This window comes from Purpureocillium takamizusanense, chromosome 1 (assembly GCF_022605165.1).
Source record: "Purpureocillium takamizusanense chromosome 1, complete sequence".
In the NCBI taxonomy this organism is placed as follows: domain Eukaryota; kingdom Fungi; phylum Ascomycota; class Sordariomycetes; order Hypocreales; family Ophiocordycipitaceae; genus Purpureocillium; species Purpureocillium takamizusanense.
In genome coordinates, this window is record NC_063068.1 from 2,797,385 (window position 1) to 2,819,396 (window position 22,012).

The 22,012-nt window shown below is 58.3% G+C and overlaps 9 protein-coding genes across 10 annotated transcripts; 3 read left to right on the plus strand and 6 right to left on the minus strand.

Moving 5' to 3' along the window:
* Nucleotides 1–1,406: 1,406 nt before the first annotated feature.
* On the plus strand, nucleotides 1,407–3,465 carry JDV02_000898 (uncharacterized protein). The gene is made up of 2 exons (XM_047981770.1): nucleotides 1,407–1,619; nucleotides 1,678–3,465. The coding sequence occupies exons 1-2, from the start codon at nucleotides 1,590–1,592 to the stop codon at nucleotides 3,121–3,123; spliced, it is 1,476 nt and encodes a 491-aa protein (XP_047837730.1). The 5' UTR covers nucleotides 1,407–1,589; the 3' UTR covers nucleotides 3,124–3,465.
* Nucleotides 3,164–7,012, minus strand: CAT3 (Catalase). 2 transcript variants are annotated; one of them, XM_047981771.1, is made up of 8 exons: nucleotides 6,085–6,256; nucleotides 5,698–6,029; nucleotides 5,409–5,611; nucleotides 5,091–5,331; nucleotides 4,630–4,992; nucleotides 4,367–4,574; nucleotides 3,260–4,307; nucleotides 3,164–3,208 (listed from the first exon to the last, which is right to left on the minus strand). In XM_047981771.1, the coding sequence occupies exons 2-7, from the start codon at nucleotides 5,977–5,979 to the stop codon at nucleotides 3,457–3,459; spliced, it is 2,148 nt and encodes a 715-aa protein (XP_047837731.1). In that variant the 5' UTR covers nucleotides 5,980–6,029; nucleotides 6,085–6,256; the 3' UTR covers nucleotides 3,164–3,208; nucleotides 3,260–3,456. The 2 variants fall into 2 exon arrangements, with proteins under 2 accessions (XP_047837731.1, XP_047837732.1); XM_047981772.1 differs by having other exon boundaries at nucleotides 3,260–4,574; nucleotides 5,698–7,012.
* A 186-nt stretch (nucleotides 7,013–7,198) lies between these two features.
* Nucleotides 7,199–8,355, minus strand: JDV02_010831 (uncharacterized protein). The gene has a single exon (XM_047992568.1). The coding sequence runs from the start codon at nucleotides 7,769–7,771 to the stop codon at nucleotides 7,211–7,213; it is 561 nt and encodes a 186-aa protein (XP_047837733.1). The 5' UTR covers nucleotides 7,772–8,355; the 3' UTR covers nucleotides 7,199–7,210.
* Nucleotides 8,356–8,741: 386 nt separating this feature from the next.
* JDV02_000900 (uncharacterized protein) lies at nucleotides 8,742–11,586 on the plus strand. Its single transcript, XM_047981773.1, has 6 exons — nucleotides 8,742–8,746; nucleotides 8,802–10,081; nucleotides 10,171–10,675; nucleotides 10,750–10,883; nucleotides 10,955–11,052; nucleotides 11,112–11,586. The coding sequence occupies exons 2-6, from the start codon at nucleotides 9,564–9,566 to the stop codon at nucleotides 11,405–11,407; spliced, it is 1,551 nt and encodes a 516-aa protein (XP_047837734.1). The 5' UTR covers nucleotides 8,742–8,746; nucleotides 8,802–9,563; the 3' UTR covers nucleotides 11,408–11,586.
* On the minus strand, nucleotides 11,565–13,538 carry JDV02_000901 (uncharacterized protein; the record flags this gene model as incomplete). The annotated part of the gene is made up of 1 exon (XM_047981774.1): nucleotides 11,565–13,538. The coding sequence occupies one exon, from the start codon at nucleotides 13,536–13,538 to the stop codon at nucleotides 11,565–11,567; it is 1,974 nt and encodes a 657-aa protein (XP_047837735.1).
* Nucleotides 13,539–14,543: 1,005 nt separating this feature from the next.
* On the minus strand, nucleotides 14,544–15,308 carry JDV02_000902 (uncharacterized protein; the record flags this gene model as incomplete). Its single annotated transcript, XM_047981775.1, has 1 exon — nucleotides 14,544–15,308. The coding sequence occupies one exon, from the start codon at nucleotides 15,306–15,308 to the stop codon at nucleotides 14,544–14,546; it is 765 nt and encodes a 254-aa protein (XP_047837736.1).
* A 336-nt stretch (nucleotides 15,309–15,644) lies between these two features.
* JDV02_000903 (uncharacterized protein) lies at nucleotides 15,645–16,786 on the minus strand. Its single transcript, XM_047981776.1, has one exon. The coding sequence runs from the start codon at nucleotides 16,774–16,776 to the stop codon at nucleotides 15,658–15,660; it is 1,119 nt and encodes a 372-aa protein (XP_047837737.1). The 5' UTR covers nucleotides 16,777–16,786; the 3' UTR covers nucleotides 15,645–15,657.
* Nucleotides 16,787–17,064: 278 nt separating this feature from the next.
* Nucleotides 17,065–18,948, minus strand: JDV02_000904 (uncharacterized protein). Its single transcript, XM_047981777.1, has 2 exons — nucleotides 18,429–18,948; nucleotides 17,065–18,318 (listed from the first exon to the last, which is right to left on the minus strand). Exons 1-2 carry the CDS (start codon nucleotides 18,749–18,751, stop codon nucleotides 17,085–17,087), a joined length of 1,557 nt encoding a protein of 518 aa, XP_047837738.1. The 5' UTR covers nucleotides 18,752–18,948; the 3' UTR covers nucleotides 17,065–17,084.
* Nucleotides 18,949–20,241: 1,293 nt separating this feature from the next.
* On the plus strand, nucleotides 20,242–21,921 carry JDV02_000905 (uncharacterized protein). Its single transcript, XM_047981778.1, has 4 exons — nucleotides 20,242–20,699; nucleotides 20,784–21,159; nucleotides 21,216–21,336; nucleotides 21,406–21,921. The coding sequence occupies exons 1-4, from the start codon at nucleotides 20,502–20,504 to the stop codon at nucleotides 21,848–21,850; spliced, it is 1,140 nt and encodes a 379-aa protein (XP_047837739.1). The 5' UTR covers nucleotides 20,242–20,501; the 3' UTR covers nucleotides 21,851–21,921.
* The last annotated feature ends 91 nt before the right edge of the window (nucleotides 21,922–22,012 follow it).

Sequence of the window (22,012 nt, forward strand, 5' to 3'; positions counted from 1 at the left end):
TCCTTCGCGGGACCTGTCGGCAACCCGCGCGACATCCGAGACACCTTTTTACCCAAAGCCGCAATTACAGACACAGTGTTGGTCTCTGCTGAGTGCGCCACTCGGCCGTTCCGCTGTGCCGTGCGTTGCGTCTCAAGGCAATTAATAAGTTAGTACGACGTACGTACGAGTGCCTGCCCGATCTTCAGGGGAGCCAAAGTCAAACTACTAACGTTATACACTACCTACTAATACAGTAGTACTCTGTATAAGGAGGTACCAGTATATAATAGTGGCCTGGGTGTTAGCGCGCGACTCGGCTCCACCTGTGCCTCGTCTACCACACAGTCCCAGGATGCCATGCCAGGCTTGCCAGGCTTTGTTCCACTGTCCTGGGCTGCGCTGTAACTATTGGTGTGGCCCCTGTCCTGGCTTGGGCTGCGCCAATGGATGGTTTGCTGCTCTACCTTACCAGAACCTTTCCCAGCCGCTTCCACAAAGTACACCAGCTGCCAAACCCGCCCCCAGGTGGTCAGTCGGTTTGGGCTTTGTCAACGAATACGACAGGCTGTGAATTATTATACTACCTAGGTCCCACGTACGGTATAAAGGATAAGCTAAATATAAAGAAGCTTTTTAATTAGACCTCCGGGGTGAGCGGCAGAGCAAACCGTATTTGGACAACGCTGTACAGTATAGAAGCTTCTACGAAGTAGTCGACGTAGATCCAGCAGCTATCCGTGACAAAAGGTGTCAGTCAGATGCGGATGTATGGTTTAGCTCTTTATATGAGAAGTCCTCGATGCCTCTATTTTCATTGCAGGCCGCTGAAGAGCATTGCGGAAGGTCAGTCGGTGTGTGCTGTTCCTGTTCAACGTCATGTGCTTTGCATTCATCATCATTCTCTCGACCGACACTGCCAGAAGCTCCGTGCCACTGCTCAATCTCGTACGTCATTGCCTCCATCCCTACCGTGTCAATATGGCCACTGTCTCGAAGCCATGTAATAGGTAGTCTCCGTAAAGGGCCTCCTCTGAAATAGGTACGGAGCCCCAGCAGGTACTCAATTCAAATTACAACATGCTTTGTCCTGTGTAATACTAAGGCCCTGACTGCGCTTCCTTGGCACTGCTGTAAAGGTTGCAAGCTCACAAAGAGCTGGATGGCGACCTTCCTCCCGTACTTCGTAGCTGCTTGTCTAGGTCCAGGGGACCGATGGAACGGCGCCACCACTGGCGTAGTCGCATGTACCCCGTACCTCTCGTATCACCGAAGCCCAAGCGATCGGCTCCCTGAGACTATTGACACCAACCTTAGCAGACGGTTGCTCGCTACTCCGTGCAGTGGGGACGGCAGGCGCGCCCGGCTTGATTACTCTCCGTCTTTCCCTCCTGCCTCTCTTGCTTGCCTACCCTAGTGGTCTTTCACCTCTCCCAGCGTCAGTGGCACTGGTTGGGTGTCTCTGGTTACCTACAACAGCGCCAACGGCTCATCACTCCGCTTCTTTGGCTTGCCCTCTTCGCGTGCTCGGTTCGATCATGGCACATCTTGCGAGAAATCGGGTCTTTCATCGCCATAGTAGCTTTCTAACCATCGCGCCTTGAGCCGTCATGTCGGAGATCGGACCACCCTTCCCGCCGGTGAGTGCCAAATCTATGCCGGGTCGGGGGCCCCGACTGAACTAACACGAACTCTTAGCAGCTTGTTTGCGTCAACTGCCGCTCTACTGCAACGCCTCTCTGGAGAAAGGACGACAAGGACAGGCTTCTTTGCAATGCCTGTGGCCTGTACGCAAAGCTTCACGGCTGCCCCCGTCCGCTGACGTCCAAGAGAGGGAGCACAGCATCGGCAGTAGACGCAGCATCTGGAGATGACCCCGTTGTAATGTCAACCAGACCAGAGACAAGTCCGCACCAGGACCCTTCTCAACCTCAGGACAGTGTAGTCCGCCCCGAAATCCGCCTCCTCGACGGCCTAGAGCTCATTGACTGGGCAGCGCTGCAGACCGCCTACGGCGCGGCCACCCCAGTACCTACCTGGCTCCAGGAGCTTCAATATTCAGGCCCCGCTGGCGGCAGACGTGCTGCCGACGCCCTGACTCAACTTTCCAAACATCTCGTCCACCAGGGATCTCGGTGGTCAGCAACTCCACATGCAGTTCCCTTTCTTATAAAGCTCCTGGCCGACACGCGCACCCCAGATCGTCACAAGATAATCAGTCTTCTCATCCGCCTCGCCGTTGGTAACCCGGATGACTGGCAGCCCGAGAACGTCGACATCAAGGTCTGGCGGAGCAAATGTGGCGACGAACCGGACTTTGGATTACAGTCGTACGATGCAGTGCAAAGGGGCGTTCCTGTCCTACAGACCTTGACACTGAACGATCCGGTTCCGACAGTACAAGCCATTTCAGCTCATGCGTTGGCGTGGTTTCCGGAAGCTGCCGAAAATGGGCCTGAAAACACTCTAACCCTGCTGTGGTCAGTGGTGGATGGACGAACCGGATATGCATGGGCTCAGGCCTCCGCTGTGTTAGCTATAGGCCTGTTGACGGCCGGCATAACTGCACTCGGCTCATCCGGAGGGCAAGCGACAAACCACGACAAGCAGACAATCACCCGTTTGCGTAGCCTATTTTGCAAGCGGCCGGCTTCTCATCTGGTGAAGTGGGCAGCCGCCAAAGTGATGCTGAACCTCGGCGTGGAAGACCCCGAAGCTATTCTGACCGTTGCCAGTGCGACTGTTGATCATCAGATGCACGGCGGTTGGCGGCTGATCGTGCCAGTCGGTAATGATATTGCAGGAGTCTCTGGAGACACAATTTCGGACTTTAGGGTTCGCAAAACTACTGACGCTACATCATCAACGGCTGTCACTGCCCTGCTTGACGCACTCGCCAAAGCCTCAGGCGATGCGGCATCTTCGCTATCGTATGAGATCATGTGCATGGTGTTTCCTGCGAAGCTGGAGACGTTGCCGGATATTGGCCAACTGCAAGAGAAACAGCAGCAATTTGTACGATCTCTGGCAAGCCTCCGTGAGTCGATCTGGACCGATGCCCAACTTGGTATACTCTGCACGAAGTACGGACTGCCGGGAGATCGTGGATCCATGAAGAACTACACAGAGGCAGCTGCAACTTAGTCTCGACCCTGCAAGTGGCATCTGTTTATACCACCATGGTGTCGACTTCCAATTTTGATGATGGCGATGCGTTGCTTGGCGTCTCCTGTGTAGTGGGTTTCAGTGAAGGGAAGCTGGTCATGTCGTTCAACCATACCAGAAGAACCATATACGGTAACGCGAGTTTTATTCCCTCTCAATGCATCAGGTCAGAGCATGGCACAGGACATCAACCTTGATTGATTGCAGACTTGGAGCCAGCTTTGAGCTCTAGGTATCTACCGAAAGAGAAGCGAAACTCAATCAACACCGGGCACAGCCGTTGGTTGCACTCTTGCCATGCTTCATGTTAGGTTAGGCACCTGCATCTAACGGGAAACGGTCCGTAAACTTGAACACAGCAAGGCCATCCCTGAAGTCCTTGACCACGGAGTCGACATCACTGGCCGCAAATACTCCTGGGCCATCTTGGACGCCAGCCGCCGCGCGGGCGTTGCCCGTGGAGCCAAGAAAGCCGACGGGCTTGCCCCAATTGTAGGCGTCTCTCAGAATCTGAGCTGGCCGACCGGGTGGGAACAGTGTGGTCTTGTTGGCCGCTTCAAACAGGGCACCGCCGCTTGAGGCCACTATGATGCCATCGAAACCAATGGCATCGGCGGCTGAGTAGGTTATGTCGACACCCTCGGCGAGGGACTCACCCACAGTGATGACCTTGACCCTGTCGGCCTGAAAGGCGCTTTTGAGTGAGCCGGCTTGATCCATGGACTCCTTGACGGCGGTTGAGGCGAGGACGCCGACCCGCAGGGTTGCGATGGTGGGCAGTTTCTGGCCGAAGATGGAAATGCCCTTGGTCGTGTTGCTATGGTAGTAGCGGTCGTCTTCAGCGGGCGCCTCCAGGCCGAGAGCCTTGCCCACGCGCACAGCGATGTCGTGGCTGATCTTATTGAGCTGGAATAAGACGTTCTTTTGTACCGATGGCTGCACCTGGCTGGTCTCAAAGCGGATGGCATCGATGAGGAACTGCTGCTCGACCTTGGTCAGGGAGTTGTAGAAGAGTCGCGGCTGGCTCCAGTGGTCGGCAAAGGTCGGACTGCGGCGGCGCACCAGCGGGCCGTCGGCCTTGCGGTTGGGCGCGGTGAAGAACCCTTTGCCGTTGGTCTGGTTAGCCTGCATGGGGAAGCCCTTGTTGAGGGTGTTTGGACTGTCTGTATTAAGGCATTAGACGATGCGGTTTTTTCGTAAGACAGGTAGGCTGAAGACCCACAAGGTGCCATATTCTTGGGAATCATGTTCTGCGCGGCGCCATCGCGATTATTGTTGTGGACTTTGCCAATGGGCCGGTTGATGGGCAACTGCTCAAAGTTGGGGCCGCCGTGGCGGTTAATTTGAGTATCGAGGTATGAGAAAATCCGCCCCTGTAGCAGGGGGTCCTCGGTGAAGTCGACACCGCGGACGATGTGGCCAGGTTGGAACTAATACCTTGTCAATACAAGGGTTCTCCAGGCCTCAAGCGGTTGAGATACCGACCATGGCTTGCTCCGTTTCAGCAAAGTAGTTGACGGGATTGGCGTCTAGCCGCATCACGCCCACGGGGCGGAGAGGAGCGAGTTCCTCAGGGATGATCTTGGTTGGGTCCATGACGTCGAAGCCAAAGCTGAGCGCCTGGTCCTCCTCGATGACCTGGATATTGAGCTCCCACTCGGGGTAGTTGCCCGACTCGATGGCATCAAAAAGATCCTGACGATGAAAGTCGGCGTTCTTGCCTGCGACGTGCTGGGCCTCGTCCCAGACTAGACTGGCCTTGCCTTGCTTTGTTTTCCAGTGCCACTTGACCAGTTTGGTTTGGCCGTCGTTGGTGACGAAGCGGAAGGCGTGGACACCAAAGCCGTCCTGGTCACAGTCTCAGTACAATAGCCTGGCCATGATATGGTTACAGGAACGAGAGAGGGGGGGGGGGGGGGGGGGGGGGAAGCTGGGCAAATTCGCACCATATGTCTAAAGCTTCGCGGGATGCCATTGCCCGCCATGGCCCAGAAGAGTGTATGCAGCGTCGACGTCTGCTGGCTGAAGAAGTCCCAGGCACTGTCGTGCGCCGTCGCGGCTTGGGGAATTTCATTGTCAGACCGGGGCTTGACGGCGTGGATCAGATCCGGGAAATGGATGGCGTCCTGAATGAAGAAGACGGGAATGTTGTTGCCGACAATGTCAAAGTTGCCTTCGTCGGTGAAGCTGCCGTCCGTGTCAACACACTGGGAATGTTGCGCGCCCATCCCGCCCGAAACGACATGGTTGGGTGGGAGACTTACAGCCTGACAGCAAAGCCGTGGACGTCGCGTGCCGTGTCTGCGCTGCCGCGGGAGCCAGCGACGGTGGAAAAGCGCACGAACGTGGGTGTCTTCTTGTCCTTGGCCCCCAAAAAGGACGCGGCCGTGATGTTACTGTAATCGCCGTAGCTGGTGAAGGTGCCGTATGCACCGGCTCCGCGAGCATGGACAGCCCTTTCAGGCACCTGCGTAGGGGGCTCTTGTTAGCATCTAGCCCCCCCCCCCAAGCTTCCGGTATGCCCGCTCCACGGCTGAATCTTCTCCGACTTACTCGTTCGTGATCAAAGCGCGTAATCTTTTGCCGGAAGATGAAGTCTTCCAAAAGAGTCGGCCCTCGTTCGCCGGCTTTCAGGCTGTCCTGGTCCGCGATGGGTCCGCCGACGTCCGACGTCAGATAGCCTTGGCTGTCATCGACGTCGTACTGGGCGACGTGGTCGCGAGACGTGACGCCATCAGCTCTGGGAGCAAGTCGTGACGGGTCCGCGAAGGGACACTGGGCAAAAGCGAGGCCAGCCCCGACCAGAGAGACGGCGAGAAGGTTCAGATACTTCATGGTAGGCAACTAGAGTCTGTCTACTACTGCCGCGACGTTTGTTTCCCTGCCTGGCACGGGCGAGTCAAAAGGAAAACCCTCCACGCACGCTGATCTGGGGCCTACCTCTCACTTTATACGCGGGCGTAGGTAGCCGCTCGTTCACCGACCCCAGAAGCAAGCTTGTTTGTGTGTCTCTGCTAAGTGGAACATGGCACGGCCTGGCATCAAAACGCCGTGGGCGCGGGAACACTTGACCTCGGGGTGACAGCTGCGTCACCCACATGGCAAAAAGGAAGGGGGGGGGGACCAAGTATCTTTGGTAGAGCCTGATTAATCGGCATCGAGGCACTGCACTTGCGAACTAAAAGAGGCGACGGGGCCGCTTGCGTCTTGGCCGACGGTTCCATGTCGCGACGCTGGTCGGGGGCAGAGACAAGTCTTTCCGACGTGATGAGCCAATGTCCGCGCCCCGACTGCCGCAAGGCGACTTATGGTTGACGTCGCCGTGGGCCCACTGGCATCGGGCCCGGAACTTGCTTGAGCATGGGACCGACGTGATGCATGCATGGAGCCTTGCTGGGGGTGCGCCTGGACGTCCATATACGTGTTGTCGCCGAATCCCCAGATTGCTGAGCCGTCCGTGTGCTGCAGCCAGGTGGTGGTTTGTGCCACTGGTGCGGCGAGGGGTATCTGCAGCTTCTCTCTGTGATGGGCACTCTTGGTCCGCACAACTTGGTAGTCTCTTGAGGCGGCCCAAGTCCATCGTGAAGAGCAGGCTGGCCGTCCGTGTCAACGCGTCGGCCCCTGGACAGCAGTCCACCAGGCGGCCGATCTGCGCCGCTTCGGGTCGGGTCACGGACGGGCGAACAATCTAAAACACTCTTATGCCCATTGGCTAGGACGTAATCCGTAGGGGCGCCGCGAAAGCAGGGGGGACAGGTTTTTGAAAGCTGGGTCAAAACCGGTCCACGAAGCAGGTACAAGTAGTAGACAATGTACGGGGTACATCCCAGAAGCCGCTGCACCGTGGGCGGCCTCTTCAATGTCGGGGACCTTCTGAGAATGACAATTTGGTAATTGCAAGCGTGTGATAAGCCTGCGGAAGCTGCAAGTTGCCGTGAGCCAAGTTTCGTTCACGAATGGCCCGCAATATCTGCGAAACGAGCGCCAATGAGGTTGGTCCCGTGAAGTATATTTGGCCATGTCTGGAGTCGACCATGCATGCCATGGGGAGACGGCTGATCCCACGTCACGAAGCACACCTGTTGGTGACAGAACAGAACAGCCAAGCAAGGCCTTGGGCGCTAAAGAGGCTTCTGCATGAAATTCCATTTGTACGACGGACCAACTCATCGGTGTGCCGGGCAGACAACCTGCCGAGTACGTACCCCAGGCACCGCAAGAATGCCGCTGTGCGACGCATCGAAGGGACGAGATTGAGTTTGTGTTGTGTGCCATTGTTGGTGTGTGTCAGACGAGGCCGGCATGCCAGGTCTCTCAGAGGCGCTACGCAGCAGCGTTGCATCGGACAACATGGGTCTCCCAATGCTGGCGCTGATGCATGGCTCCAAGCCCAAGGTCGTGAGCTCGTGCGACCCACGCACCCGCACGAAGAAAACATCCGTCTCCCCAGTACGTACCTTCTTCGCGCAATCGAGGGAGGGCCCCCGTTGTGAACAGGATCAACCATGAGCGTGCGGGGACCTTTGTCTGCGCGGAGGGCGGGACGAAGCCGAGGCGGGATGGCGGGATCCATGCACGCCTCGTCCGTTGCTGCCGACGGTTGATGGGAATCCATGCACCCGTGCATTTCGTGCCGCGCTCGCCCAGCCAACGGCAGATTTCTCTTTACCCATCCCGTCGCGTCGTGCACACACGTACTGCCGGGTGTCGAGCGATGTGAGGGCCGTTGAGCTCTCGGTGTGCAACAGGCAGCATCACACAACGTCCGTCAGGCTGTCCATCCATCCAGTCAACGCCGTCCGTCCGTCCGTCGAGAAGCCCCCAATGACATGGCGTCCAACCGCGTGGCTCGCCACAATGCTTGTTTGACCCTGCAGGTTCGCGGCGGTCCCAGCTGCGAGTTTGCCAGTCCCATGAGCTCGGAGGCGAAACATGTGCTCGCCACACTGGCTTGACTCAAAAAAGGGTGACATCGCCTGCCGCTGCTGAGAGACCGTCCGGGTGCGCATGCATGTCCATGTTCGTCTTGCTGCGGATTCCCAGCAGACATAACAGAGAGGGGCGCTGACTGCGGGCGGCCGGCCTGATGACGTCCTGCGGGAGAGAGGGAGCCTCCGTGGGAAGCGAAGAAGCGGCCGTCCGATGTATAACTAGACCGATGTATAACTAGACTTGGCCTGGCGATGTGGACGTCTGGTGGTGCCATTGCCGTAAAGGTGCAAGAGCGAGCGAGGCTAAAGAGTCAAGGCAACAACTTTATTATGTAGGTAGTAGTTAGTAGTACATACTTCGTAGTACCTGGCGACAACGGCGGGCCAAGCCAGGGCTTGTACATATCATGACTAGCTCAAGCCCAGTAATAATAAGAGAGTACCTAGTGTAAGCGGCCAAGCTAAGAGCATAGGAAGTTGGAGGGTCGTCCCTTCCCTTCCTTCCTCCCACTGCCTCGTACGGCCGTAGGCTGCCCCATCGGCATGCATGGCCGGCAGACCCGGAACGGAACTGCCGGGGGAGGGCAGGAGAGACCCGCACCAGGCAATAAGTCTCGATTTCGTAGTAACCATCGTCAAACAATGCCTAGGTACGTTACCTACTAAAGCAAGTACGTAGATTCCACGTGCGAAAATTCGACTTCATGTCCAGATCTGACCCTGTAGACCTACGATGCGCCGACTGCCAGCGTGAACCGCACGTCTCCACAGAGGGGCGTCTACGACAGCTAGATCATGGACGATCATGGCTGCATGGAACGGCATCTCTCGTTGCGTCGGCAATTAACAGAGCAGCATAAGCAAGCACGTTGAATGCTTTCCTTTCCGCCTGGAACTCGGCCGCATTCGCTCCAAGATACTGGACAGGAGCAAGGCAACGCGGCGGCAAAGACACCAATGTTCCCACCCCGTCCAGTGGCAGTCATTCAATCGATGCACCGGCGGCGTAATATCATTGCGCTCACACACAAGTCCGGTCCAAACAGCACGCATGCGCGCAACCACGCAACCACCATCGCCAGATGACCCGGCTCGCTTACCGAATAAGTGAATCTCAAGCCCTCTACGCCGTATTCTTCTCTTAAATGGGTCCGAGCCCGCCACGCGCGGACCGTAGGGCTGTAGCTTACGCCTCTCCCGAAGCCACTCGTATACCCGATTAGGCAAACGAGCCACCTCAGTCCTGGCATCGTGCTTCCCGCCCGCCAATGATGGCCTCTCTTCCAACGTCCAGCGCCGGCATGTGCATCTTTCATGGCATCAATTCGCGATTTCGGAAAACGGCGTTCAGACATTCGGGACCACCTGCGCCTCCATCTGCGTACGCGTCTCTCGTCCACCTCATAGAGAGATAAATAGAAGCCATTGCACCATGTGTTCAAGCCCCAGCAAAGACGCAGTGACGCGAACAACTTCCTCCTCGTCATCATGAAGCTTCAAAGCATCTTCTCACTCGCTGCGTTTTGCGGCATCGAACCTGCGAATGCCGCGGGGGGATTGGAGCACAAAGACATCATCGCGCACACCCAGCAGGGAGCCGTCCGCGGCGTCCAGGTCCACGACCGCGTCGATGCCTTCCTCGGTGTCCCCTACGCCCAGCCGCCCGTAGGCAAGCTACGCTTCCACCCGCCGCAGCCTCTCGAGATCGTCCGCGAGCCAAAGGCCCGCGAGCCGTTCAACGCCACTAGGCCCAGCCCCGCGTGCTACCAGTTTAGGTACAATAGCATCTTGGGGGACTCGCTCAAGCCCAGCACGCCCGAGTCGGAGGACTGCCTCACCCTCAACATCTATGTCCCCAAGAAGACTAGCAAGACAAAGGGAAAGAAGCTGCCGGTCTATGTCTGGTCTTATGGCGGTGGCTTCGGCGAAGGCGCCGCTAGCGTGCCATTGTATGATCCTACGGACTTTGTCGCCGAGAGCCGGGACATCATCGTCGTCACCTGGAAGTATGCCATGTTCACTCCTTCTGGCACCTTTTTCTTTTACCCGGTATCCCCAAGTAAAGCGCGGTGCTAAGCTGTTCATGTCTGGATAGCTATCGTCTCAACATCTTCGGCTTCCCAAACTCGCCTGCCCTACGCCACCAGAATCTCGGCATCCGCGACCAGCGTCTGGCCCTCGAGTGGCTGCGAGACAACCTCGACTCCTTCGGCGGCGACCCGCGGCGCATCGTCTTCGGTGGGCAGTCCGCCGGCGCCGATTCGGGCCATTCGATGGTGTACTCGCACCCGCGGGACCCCATCGTATCCGCCTTGCTGCTCCAGAGCGGCATGATTGAAATCGTCAACGCGCGGACCGCCGGTGCCGACTTTGAGTATGTGCGCGTCGCGGGGGCGGTGGGCTGCCTGAATAGCGACCGTGCGAAGGAGCTTGAGTGCATGAGGATGATTGACGCGGACAGGCTGAAGCACGCCATCACGAATAGCACGCTCAACAGGTTTGGGTCGCCGTATGGGGGGATGCCCATGGCGGACAACGTCACGGTGTTCACCAACGAAGAGTACGCGAAGCGTGGCAAAGCAGGCCACTTTGCTCGTCTGGCAAGTTCACCCCCTTATAGCTTCTGTTGCCGTCAATCTACCGAAGCACGCTCGCTGACTTTCGCCGGGCACAGCCGACACTGATGGGAATGATGCTCGACGAGGGGGACGGGGTCGCCAACTGGGATCCCGTCAAGGGCATCAACAAGACCATCTCGAGGATCATGACGGAGACTCTTTTTGAGTGCAACATGATTGCCGAGACTGGGTGCGCATCTACACTCCCCGACCCCTCTTCGTCTGGTTTGCGTGTCTGACAGAGCCTACTTATCGACGTAGATATCGAGCTAAGCATCATGTGCCCGTGTGGCGCTACCTGAATAAGGGGGTCTTCCCAGAGGTTACGACTTTCCCCTGGGCAAGGGCTTACCACGCAGGTAATGTTGCCCCTCATCCCCTTCATCCCTCCCTTTGACGCGTGTGCTAACCAGAGCAGCGGATATTCCCCTTCTCATGGGCACGTATAACCTCATGGCTGGTAACAAAACGGCCGACCATGGCGGCTCGACTACTAAGGAAGCCTCACGATTCCTGCAGCATTTCTTCGCCGCCTTCATCAGGGACCCGACCCATGGCCTGAAGAAGAGTTATGGGCTGCCAATCTACGAGCCAAACACCAGTACATCTGTTGAGCTCTTCAAGAACAACAAGCCGGCCTTGACTCGAATTCTGATCCCAGATAACCCCGCTTGCGCGCACCCGACCCCGCTGCCGGAGAATGAAAGTCCCTAGACAGTGTCTAGCCTAGGTTCGAGGTATCTGGTTGTTACAACTCAGTCGGTTGGGAAAGGACTTGGTGTGGGTGCCGAGTGTGAGTTGATTGCGAGTCGCTAGCATGATACATGCTGGCTCAACCAAGCCTGCTCCCTCTAAATTCCTAGCAAGCGTCCTATCCAAGCAAAATATCAACCTCATCCTTGGCCTGGGCATCCCACGCCTTCTGCAAGATGTGACCGATGCCTCTCCTGTACGCCACGCCAGCAATCCGCTCAATCCACAAGACGTTCACAATATCGATGATTTCGTCCGAATCCATGTTCTCCTCGAACCTTTCCACGCTAAACACGTACGAGCCCTTGCGCTCCAAAGCCGCCGAGATGGCAATGAACTCGAGCTTCTCGTCTCCGTCGTAGTTGGATGACTGCACGCCCAGCCAGCCATCGTGTGCCCGGAACTCGCCGACCCACCTGTCAGACCTGCTCCAAATGTTGCCGACGGCAATGGGTGGATTAGGCTTATCCTTTGGAGTCATAGATATCGCATAATCGACGTCGAAGAAGGCAGCCGTGGTCTTGAAGGCGAGGAGGGGTCCAGGAAGCGGTCTCTCACGATGCCGAGGGCCATAGTCGCCTTCCTCCGGCGGCTCCTCTACCGGTACCGGGTATTTGAAGATTGTCAGGTCGTCGCTATCATGCTTGAAGTGTGAGCCGCCTGATCTAGACCATCCAGGCGGCAGCTGTGAGCCAGTGCTCTTGCGTGAACGCAGTTCTCGATACTGCAGCCCGTTGTTTGTGACGGGAACAGAGTTGGTTCGGTCTGTGAGTGTCCATATCACGATCGGCTTGATTCTGAATGAATGGGTGGGCTGGAATCGCTTGGAGCCCTGTCCACGCCTCGTCGCCTTCGTTTCCTCGACATAATCAGCGCCTGCCCTCCACAGGGTCAGATCAACTGGTATCCCGTCGAACCACCAGCCCATCCAAGACCATGACGGCAAAAACGGCGGCCTCGTAAGCGCTCGTCGCCGTATCGTCGCCTGCGGCCTCCAGAGCAGCGCGATGTCGAGGAACATCAGAGGCATGCCATATACGAAACCCCCAGCGAAAATACGTGAAAGGACATGCGTGATGCCCGAAAAGGCCGCCAGCGTGTCGTCAACGAGCGTAACCCTGCGGGAACTATAGTCCATGGCCACTCTGGCATATTCATCGAGGTCAGGCCACGGCGCATGCTGGAAGCCAAAGGCGGCCGACGAGACGCGGTTGTTGCACTCGTTGCGCTTTCCGCGCATTGCCTTGAGAACGCCCGTCGGGCTGCCTTGCCAAAGGTCGCAGTGGCATTCCCATGTTACGCTATCTTCGAAGAAGAAGACGGCGCGCCGGGAATACAGGAGCTCCTGCAGCGTCCAGCCGCGCGTGTTCCATCTTGACGAGAGCAGCAGGTCATTGTGCTCCCGGGGTCCGCCTTTGGCGGTGCGCATCGGCCGCCGCGGATCCAGTGGCAGCAAACCGGTGTCGACATCGCCGTGGGCAGCGACGATTGTGAGGTAGGCGTTTGCGAAAACGTGGGCCATGTGCTCGATGTGATCTGCTTTGTCGCCTTCATCATCCTGGACGATGCAGAGCCTGTCAACCCATAGATGTCGGATGCCGAGCTTCTTGGACAGCCATATGGCGTCCAAGATTGTTTTGGGGATATCTGCGTCTGCAAGTCCCAGCTGCAGGGCGTCGGCATTACTGCGTAGGAGTTGCGCGACGCCGTCGGGGCCGTCGCGTCGGATTGCAGCGCCCCAGACGTAGCTGAGCGCCGTGTACCGGTCTGTGGGCTTCGCGCGGACTAGGCATCGCTCAACCGTGTCGATGAGATAGACGGGGCGCCAGGTTGGAACATCCAAGGGTCTGTCCCCGCTGCAGTGATTATGATGCTGGCCATTGCAGGTGTCGAGCCACTCCCTGATGCGCGGAATCGGCGACTGCCTGGTCGCCGAGGATGCGCGGCGCTGGATCGAGGCGGTGGTGTCCTTGCGCGCCTGGCTGAAGGTTCCACGTAGACGCTCGGTGATGCTTTGGCGCCTGCTCGGCGGGGGATCGCGGTCGCGGTCGCGGTCGCGATCGCGCTCACGGAACCTACCGCTCTCGGGCATGGGTGCGGCGCTGGATCGAATGCGCGGAGGGCGAGAGACGGTGCCTTACCAGCGGTGGCCGGCGTGACTCAAGAGCGCTGGTGCGAGGGCCATGATCTCTAGGTCGGCGATGGATTGTTGTTGTTGTTGTTGCTGTTGTCTGCGACGACGCTGTGCGCTAGGTCGCGGAGCGGGTTAGATGCACCCAGGCCAGCGCAGCGCACGGGGCTGATGGCAGCGTACGCAAGCTCATGCGGGACGAGAGACGGGGCTGATGACGGAGTGGCGGGGTCGTTTGGTCGCACGCGTGGGTGGCTCACCTCATGGCGGCAGCTTCCGTTCGTAGCACCGTGGCAGCGGATTCGCGGCAGCCCATTGGACGCCCCGGATGTACCATACAAGGGGGAAACACCAGCTGGCGAACATGATGGCCGGTTGAGGCTGTCACGAACCGCAATGAGACGACGATGTTCTGACCTGTGAGTGGTGACGGACGAAAGATAAGATAGGCTGGTGGAGCGGGAGCGCAACGCAACACAACAGTCGACGTGCAAGTGCCCCGTGATTGCGCCTTCCTTCCATTCCAGTGATGATTGACTCTCCCAAGTCTGGGCAGCAAGTTGGAGCTACCAAGTTAATAGTGACCTACCTGTAATCCCCACCCCTCACTCGACAAGCAACTCGCACTCTCGTCAGCCTAAAAAAAAAAACTGTTGCCATTGCTAGCGAGGCAGATTCGCTCCAACTCGCGACTATTTGCGTTGTTCTGCCACGGTTTGCCTGCGGCTCCCCAAGCGAGTCCGCGTACGAAGCACGCCATGGAATGCAGGCACCTTGGCTTGCTGGCAAAGGGCCAGGAGTGAGCGGTCACCGGTCGATGGCTCGTCGTCGCCGTGCTCTACAAAGCCAAGCCTTCCTCAAGCATCCATATCTCTCTCCTCCGTCCTCGGTCCAGAAGCACCAAATCTGGCACCAGAGCGCGGCGATGACGCAACTGGGCCTTTGCGAATCCCCAGCCAGCAGCACTCAATCCGAATGGGCTACCAACGACTCCAGGGCTTGAGCTCCGAGGCTTTCCAGCCAGAATGTCACATCAGCTGCACCGGTCCGTCGCGCTGCGTCAAGGGGCGTGAGTTTCTCCCAAGGCGGGACAAAGTTGACCGCTTCTGCCCCTCCGTGTGAATGGAGGTACTGGGCCGTCTTGAGCTGACCTCCGTGGCACGCGTTCCATAGCGCGCAGTTGATGTCCTCTTGTGACGGTCGGCCCGCCGGCGACCCCGGGACCGCTTCCTCCACACGGTCCTGCAAGCCCAGAGTTGCGGCGTCCTGCAGCGTGACCCGGGCGCCGCGCTCGACAAGCCTGTGCGCCGTCTTGAGCTGCATGAACGCCCGCGCATCCGCCAGAGGCGTCTCGGCAATGACGCCGCCCGGAGCATCGATGTCCGCTCCAGCGTCCAGCAATGTATCGAGGAGCGCCACGTCGTCGTTGCTCGCGGCCCAATGAAGGGGGGTCTCGGAATGGGCATCGCCGATGAAGGGTGCGTTCACGTCTGCACCGGCTGCGATGAGCGCCCGAGCCGTGTCGGGTGCTTGGGGTAGATACCCTGGCCAGTCGGCAAGGATGTGAAGAAGGGTACGGGCCTCAGTTGGGGAGCCGACATGAACGGATGCGAGCGCTGGATCCGCAGTGAGGCAGGCTGTGAGAGCATCGACATCGCCAGCGCGAAGGGCGGCGATGGCAGGCGCCACTCTTTTGTCCTCCTTGTCGACGAAGATGCTTGCGTTCGTCATGCTGTCGATCCTCGAAGGGGGGCGATAAGATGGCAGCAGCAGAAGCAGGAGGTCGTCCGTTGACGTTGACAGCACGGCGCTGACAGGAAAGGCCAGGCATGCAACGTGAACCCGACAGGCAGTCACAAGTTCACAACGCGACACCCCGCTGCTGCGCCTTCCTCGTGTCTCGCACTCCCAGATGCAAGGCATCCGAGAACGCGGCCCCACCTCGGTCCGGTGTGCTCCCCACGAACGGTCCGCGCCGAGCCTCCGGCGGACCTCTCACGTTTGTTCATTCGCTCGAGCTAGAAGCGTGCCATCTAAAGCACAGCAAGTTAAGGAACCCTAAATCTACGTTGTCGTCATGCTACTCAGTATTTACAGAATCTAGGTTGACCCACAGCCAGTAGACGTCCCAACGCCACTGAGCGCCCAACCGCCGAAACGTCGCAATGCTCGCTGCGTTACTGCGCTCAACACCAGCCATCGCGATCAGGTCCGACTCTGCGATCTCTCCATAGGACTGGGCTCGGGACACTGGAGGTTCCAATGCCCCTTTGTCGCGCAATCGCCGGACAACAGCCCCAGCAAGACCCATGCCCCGGTACGTCGGCGCCACGTAGAGCGTGCTGACGGCGCCGTCTCGTCCCGTAAAGGCATATGCGACGGCCTTGCCTTGATCCGTCCCGGCTTCTTCGCGGATCGTAGCGTTCGGGAGTTCGTTGAGTTGCGCAACGCTCATGCGCTCATGCTCTGCCAGGATGTCCCCGTGATCGCTCAGCTGGACAGTACTCCACACAAGCCCTTGAGGCAGCCCGTGCGAAGAACCGTCCGGAGCTACTGTAATGGCGTCCGGGTTGCCTCGGGCGGAAAATATGTACTTGCCGTACGGCCCGTTACGTCCCATTACTAGTCCTGCTCTTGACAGCAGTGCTGCTAGCGTTGTCTGAACATTGCCAAGGAGGACGCTGTTCTTGCCGGGCTGGACGGGACTTCTCTCCTGAGTCGCGGCTGGAACCTTTGATAGAATGGCGAGGAGTTGACAGGTAGCCATGTCCAAGACTTCGGAGCTGAACGGTAGGCTGGTCCCGTCCGGCGCAGCCGGAACACTCGGCAACCCGGTATCCTGCGTCGATCCGACGCCGTCAAGGAGTTCGAGAGATGAAAACGGCCATATTTCGGTGCCGGGGTGATTGTCTCGGTCTATGAGGGCGATTGTCCAGACATCGTCCACCCCAAAGCTGGCCGCCTTCTTCATTGCGTCGGGGGTCCCATTGTGCGGTAGAGACACAGTACATAAAATGGTGTTGTTTCGAACTCCCGCACCAAATTGAATCGTTCTCAATATCGGTAGGGAGAACGGGAGCCGTTTGACCAGGAAGCTGATGATGTCACTTTCATGTTTGACGGGACTCGATGAGCAGCCCGATTGCAGCACAAACCGACCGTCCGGTTGGCGGGCGTATACTTGGACGGCCGGAGGCATGACAAAAGTGTTTGAGATTCCATTGATCTGCCAGCTCCGACGCGGCGAGAGCAGTCTAAAATGAAGACAAGGCCTATGACTCATCCGCGTCAACTTGTCAGCACGTTGCCTCAAAATGTCTAAAGCCGATTGCGTCCCCGCCGCACCAAGTTGGTTGGGGCTGGACTCGATCATTGAATATTGACAGCGTAAACTAACGAATGTGTAAACCGACTCTATGGCGTATATCGCCCCTCCTTATTAGACGCAACGGAGGGCAGCACTAATCGAGGCAGTCGAGAGCCGACCCCGCGACGCAACATCATGACCTACTTGGCCTTTGCGTGCCCAAAGGCCATCCTCCCCTGCCATCGCCGCAGCCTCTGTCCATATATCTGCAGAAACACAATGAAAAAGACGGAAGCAAACGTGATGCCGGCCTGCGCCCCCAGCGCCTTGGCCGGCCCTCCGCGCTCGACCCACGCGATCTGAATGTACGTCGCCATGAAGCCTGCCCAGTTGCGGCTGGCCGTGACCCAAGCGCTCACCTCGCCCGACCCCTCGGGGTAGCAGTCGAGCAGGTACGCGTTGATGGCCGTCGTGACGATCATGACGCCGAAGCACTGCAGGGCGGCGAACACGGCCAGCACCATGTAGTGCCAGTGGTGCTCGAATCCCAGGCCCAGCAGGATGAGGCTCACGCACAGGATCAGCGTCGCCGGGTACGTGATGATGAGGCGGGCCTCGGGATCGAGGCGCCCGGCGTGGCGGCGCGTGTAGAAGCGGCCGATGGCATCGTGCAGGAAGTGGCCCGCGAACCACCCGGCCAGGACGCCGACGATGCCGAAAAAGTAAAAGTAGCCGAGCCCGCGCGTGTCGAAGCCGTAGATGTTGGTCAGCCAGATGGCGATGGTGGTGTTGACGCCAATGACCCACGCGAAGTTGAGGAAGTAGTAGACGAGGACGAGCAGCACGGGCAGCTTGGTGATGGCAACGACGGGCCGTGCGAGACACTGCGTCAGGCTGCGATGCTTCCACGACCGCGCCTGCTGCGCTCCGAGGAGTCGACCCACATACGAGCCCCTGGGCACGGGGGGCGCCTTGCGATCGAACAAGGTCTCGTCGAGGAACAGCACCAGGATCCAGCCGAGGCCGGAGAGTATGGTGCAGACCCAAAACGCCCAGCGCCAGTCCACGTCTGACACGATAAAGGACGCAATCAGGGGGCCGAGGTAGGGGCTCAGGATGATGGAAAACTCAATGTAGTTGATGACGCGCGGGTGCTCGTGGAAGAAGAAGAGGTCCTTGATCCACATGAGCGCGCCGCCCTGGCCGACGCTGCAGAAGAAGCCGTTGATGATGCGCGCCGCGAGGTACGACTGGAAGCTGGTGGCCGCGCCAGACCACGCGCAGGTGGCCACCATGACTGTCTGGAAGATGAAGGTGACGGGCCATCGCCCAAAGTAGGCCGCCAGGGGTACGACGAAGAGCCCGCAGGCGCCGATGGTGAAGAGGTTACCAACAACGGCGCGCTGGACCTCGGCCTGCGAGAGATGCCACTCGCTACAAAGTATCACAGATATATTAGCTATTTGATGGATTGCCACGACGGGCCCGCTGGTCTCGACCGGGCTCAAGAGAATTCTGTAGGGGTCACAATGCCATCTACTTACAACGACTGGTGGATGACCGTTATGATGGCCGTGCCACCCGTATAATCCGCCAGGAAAGCAATGTACGCCATGATGGCGACCAGGGCCCATTTCCTCCGCGAATTCCAGTTGAGCGGATCGTCGGGCGTGTCGAGCGGCTGCGGGATAAGCACGTAGCGCCCATCGGCGCTGGTCTTGAGCCGCGCGGCATTGTCAGGGTATCGGCTTGGGTCGACGACGTAGCCATTGAGCGCCTCGCTCTCCTCGTCAATGTCCGGGTCCGCGACCGTGCGCACGACGTCGGAGGCGGGCTTCTCGGCAGATGTTGGCGATGGCTGAGACATGCTTGTTGGGGTATGTATGTATGTCTTTGATCGCGCGCGCGCACACGCAAGTGCCTGGGGTTACGCCTCGTGGCACACTGCAGGAGGAGGGGGAAAGAAAAAACCTGGAAGGAAGGGGGCAGTCTCCCTGGGACGTATCAACTGTCGGCGCAAGGAGTCGTCACAGGCATCACAGGCAGAGAAGAGAGGAAGCACAGATGCGGCAGTGGGGGGGGGGGGGAGGGAGGGAGAGGCGGCGGGGTGATCGATCACATACCGCCGTAGGAGAGTTGCATGCATCTGGTCCTGGTCCCTGCGCCGCTGCTACGACTCTCGACCAACCTCTTACTTTGAGACTACGACTCTGTCCATACAGACGGCCCTGGCAGGAGGGGGGAGGAGAAATAACATGAAAGAGGGGAGGGGGATGGACGATGGCACGGGCACGGGCACTACGTTGCAAGTCGCTCATGCTCCAACCACTCGAGGCAGCCCGTTCCTCGATGTGATGCCAAAGAGCCCATCACAACCCGAACCAAGAACAATTTTTAATACAAATCGACCAGCATGCTTGGACGTGGCGCTCCAGGTTACAGGGGTGGGGAAGGCCGGGACGCGGGCCGGAGATGCAGGGCCGGCCCATGGACCCACTCTGTGCCGCACCCGCCCGGGGGACCCCGCCAGCCCGCCACAAAATCTACCATCCAAAAGCAGGCAGGCAGGGGTCGCCGGCGCCCCGGGGTGGGCTGCTGCTTCTGCTTCCCTCCCAAAACTCCGCATCGACGAGAAAGAAACTTGGCGATCCAATCCCCGCTTACCGTTCCCGGGGTGTCGTCGGGCTAACTTACGCAACTAAAACCAAACCACCCCTTGCCAGGCCGGGCCAGCGTACCGATTCCATGTCGACTTTGTGTACTACAACTAAACTACGCCTTCGCTGACCTCGACCAACAAGTGCAGCATCCATCCATCATCCAGCCCTCTTCACTTGCGATGTGCCGCCTCCGTCATGGTCTGAAACTGCGCCCGCCCGTGGTTTGTTTGTTTGGTTCCCTCCGACAAGATCCTTGACCGCGAGCCCGTGCAGGAAGCAGACCGTTACCGCTCTCGAACGAAGCCGAGTCGCCGCGGAGGAGCCGCAGCCTTGTCTCTTTTGCATAAGAAGGGGTTAGTTACTCTTGCGGAAGGAAATTTTTACTATTTGCCTACGTCCGTCCATACAAGTCAGATGGGTGCTTGCGGCACAGTGGGACTTTTTTTTGAGGCTGACATGACCTGGGCTGATGGGCGGTTGATCAACATAAAGGCATCTCAGGCAGCAATCAAAGTCATGATGACCCACTAGCCCACACCAGACGAGCTGGTGGCAGCTTGTATACCGTGCGCGGCGTGGCCAAATGGAGATGTGCCCAGTGGGCAAATAGTGTTTCCATTGCGTCCATGCCTACCTTGACGGCCAGCATGGGATCGCCACCATCGAGGATGCCTTGTCCGGGCACAGCTCCTTTGCGCTCAGCTCACAGACGTAGCGTACGGGTGGTCGAGCATGTAAAATCAAACAGCTGGCACCACAGTCGTCACGACAAACTTCATCGAAGTCATGAACGGAACGGCAGACGTCTTCTTTGTCGGTACCGAGCTGCCCATGCCTTCACCAGTCGTGTCTGAGCACCTTTGAAGTGTGTGCTCCTTCCAGCACGGTGGAAGCCATACTCGCCAGCCTCTCTCCCCTCTGCCCTCTGCCCTCTCCCCTTCGTCGCAGGCAGCATTGATGTCCGCACACGATGCCTCCTCCGCATACGGCGGCAGAGGCCCTCTGCTCCTGGGTGTGTCGTGGGCCGAGGCCGCCGTTGCAATCATCTTGATCGGCCTGCGAGCCAAGACAGCATCGCTATGCCCGCCAGGCCATCTGCTGTCGACTGGCATCTTTGGCTTGCGTTGGGATTTCTGCTGGGTTATATTTGCGTTGGTGAGGCCCCCCGTCCTACGTATCTTCCTGTTTTGGAAGAAAAGAGGATTTCGTGCAAGTAAATGCTCACACTGCGCCACACAGGCATTGGCACTCTCCGCTCAGGTCCTCATGACCATTAGCGCTCGCTACGGCCTCGGCAACCACGAAGGCCTCCTTTCCGACGAAGAGATCGTCCAGACAAACTTCTGGAGCTGGATGGCGCAGGTGGTCGCGATTCTCGCCATGGCCGTGGGCAGACTCGCCGTCATAGCCTTCCTCGTCACGCTCCAGGCCCGGACCCTCATCGCCGGTCGCTGGCTACTGTATCTCGTTGGCGCCGCGCAGGGTCTCATTAACCTGGGCGAGGTCATCTTGATCCTGCGGCAGTGCGACCCTATACAGAAGCTCTGGGACCATAACGTGCCGGGGACGTGCGATCTCGTGCTTCTCTGCTCGCAAATTGGCTTTGCCCAAGGGAGTAAGTCAACTTGCACGGGTGAAAAGCAAGGCGTGCGTGAGGCTGATGGTATTCAGGCATTGGCTCGGCGGCCGACATATTCCTCGCCTTCTACCCCGTTTATATCATCGGGTCACTTCAGCACATGAAGCTCCGTTTAAAGATTGGCCTTTGTCTCATCATGAGCGGCGGCGTAGTGTAAGTATCTTAGCCATTCTTTTATTCCCTCCGGAGTACTCGTCATGCATGCTAACCCTTGGGCTACAGAGCGGGCGTTGCCGGCATCAACAAGACCGTCGCCATTGCTACCATCACGCAGACGCAGGACATCACCTACGCAATTGCCAAGCTCAACACATGGGTCTTGACCGAAATGTGGTTCATCATCATCTTCGGCTCTATCCCTGTCCTGCGGCCCTTCTTCGTGCGCTTCTCGCAAAGCATCAAGGCCACGGCTGGGAGTTCGCGCTCCGGACAGAGGGGAACCGGCCGCTCCGCCAAGTCCAGCCGCAGTCGCGAGCAAGACGACGCCTGGATGCAGCTCTACGACAGGCCCGCTGCCTTCCGCGCCGATCGTGAGCCTTCCCTCACAAGCCAAGAGCCTGATGACCACGCCGGGACTGAGGATGAGCATTATCTGACCGATAGAGGGTCTGGACACGTCATCATCGTAACCAAGGACGTTTCCGTCGTGAGCGAGAGGAATCCCTGACCAATTTCGGACTTCATCCTCTTAGACTCTGCAGAAAACATTATATTGCTTCGAATATGAAACGTTGGAACGCTATCGTGTGCATGTCAAGAAGTACTGCAGGTCAGGTTGCCACGATATAACGGCTCAACCGCAGCCCCATGTTCGAATCGGCGTCCCCCC

Coding starts and splice junctions, on each gene's coding strand:
- JDV02_000900 (XM_047981773.1), top strand. CDS start 9,564: ATGAAGCTTCAAAGCATCTTCTCACTCGCTGCGTTTTGCGGCATCGAA. Junction 10,082..10,170: donor ATCATCGTCGTCACCTGGAA/GTATGCCATGTT, acceptor ATGTCTGGATAG/CTATCGTCTCAACATCTTCG. Junction 11,053..11,111: donor GGCAAGGGCTTACCACGCAG/GTAATGTTGCCC, acceptor TAACCAGAGCAG/CGGATATTCCCCTTCTCATG.
- JDV02_000898 (XM_047981770.1), top strand. CDS start 1,590: ATGTCGGAGATCGGACCACCCTTCCCGCCG. Junction 1,620..1,677: donor TCGGACCACCCTTCCCGCCG/GTGAGTGCCAAA, acceptor ACGAACTCTTAG/CAGCTTGTTTGCGTCAACTG.
- JDV02_010831 (XM_047992568.1), bottom strand. CDS start 7,771: ATGCACGGGTGCATGGATTCCCATCAACCGTCGGCAGCAACGGACGAG.
- CAT3 (XM_047981771.1), bottom strand. CDS start 5,979: ATGAAGTATCTGAACCTTCTCGCCGTCTCTCTGGTCGGGGCTGGCCTC. Junction 5,612..5,697: donor CGCGCTTTGATCACGAACGA/GTAAGTCGGAGA, acceptor CCCCCTACGCAG/GTGCCTGAAAGGGCTGTCCA. Junction 5,332..5,408: donor CACGGCTTTGCTGTCAGGCT/GTAAGTCTCCCA, acceptor CACGGACGGCAG/CTTCACCGACGAAGGCAACT.
- JDV02_000905 (XM_047981778.1), top strand. CDS start 20,502: ATGTCCGCACACGATGCCTCCTCCGCATACGGCGGCAGAGGCCCTCTG. Junction 20,700..20,783: donor GCTGGGTTATATTTGCGTTG/GTGAGGCCCCCC, acceptor TGCGCCACACAG/GCATTGGCACTCTCCGCTCA. Junction 21,160..21,215: donor AATTGGCTTTGCCCAAGGGA/GTAAGTCAACTT, acceptor GATGGTATTCAG/GCATTGGCTCGGCGGCCGAC.
- JDV02_000904 (XM_047981777.1), bottom strand. CDS start 18,751: ATGTCTCAGCCATCGCCAACATCTGCCGAGAAGCCCGCCTCCGACGTC. Junction 18,319..18,428: donor ACGGTCATCCACCAGTCGTT/GTAAGTAGATGG, acceptor GATACTTTGTAG/CGAGTGGCATCTCTCGCAGG.
- JDV02_000903 (XM_047981776.1), bottom strand. CDS start 16,776: ATGCCTCCGGCCGTCCAAGTATACGCCCGCCAACCGGACGGTCGGTTT.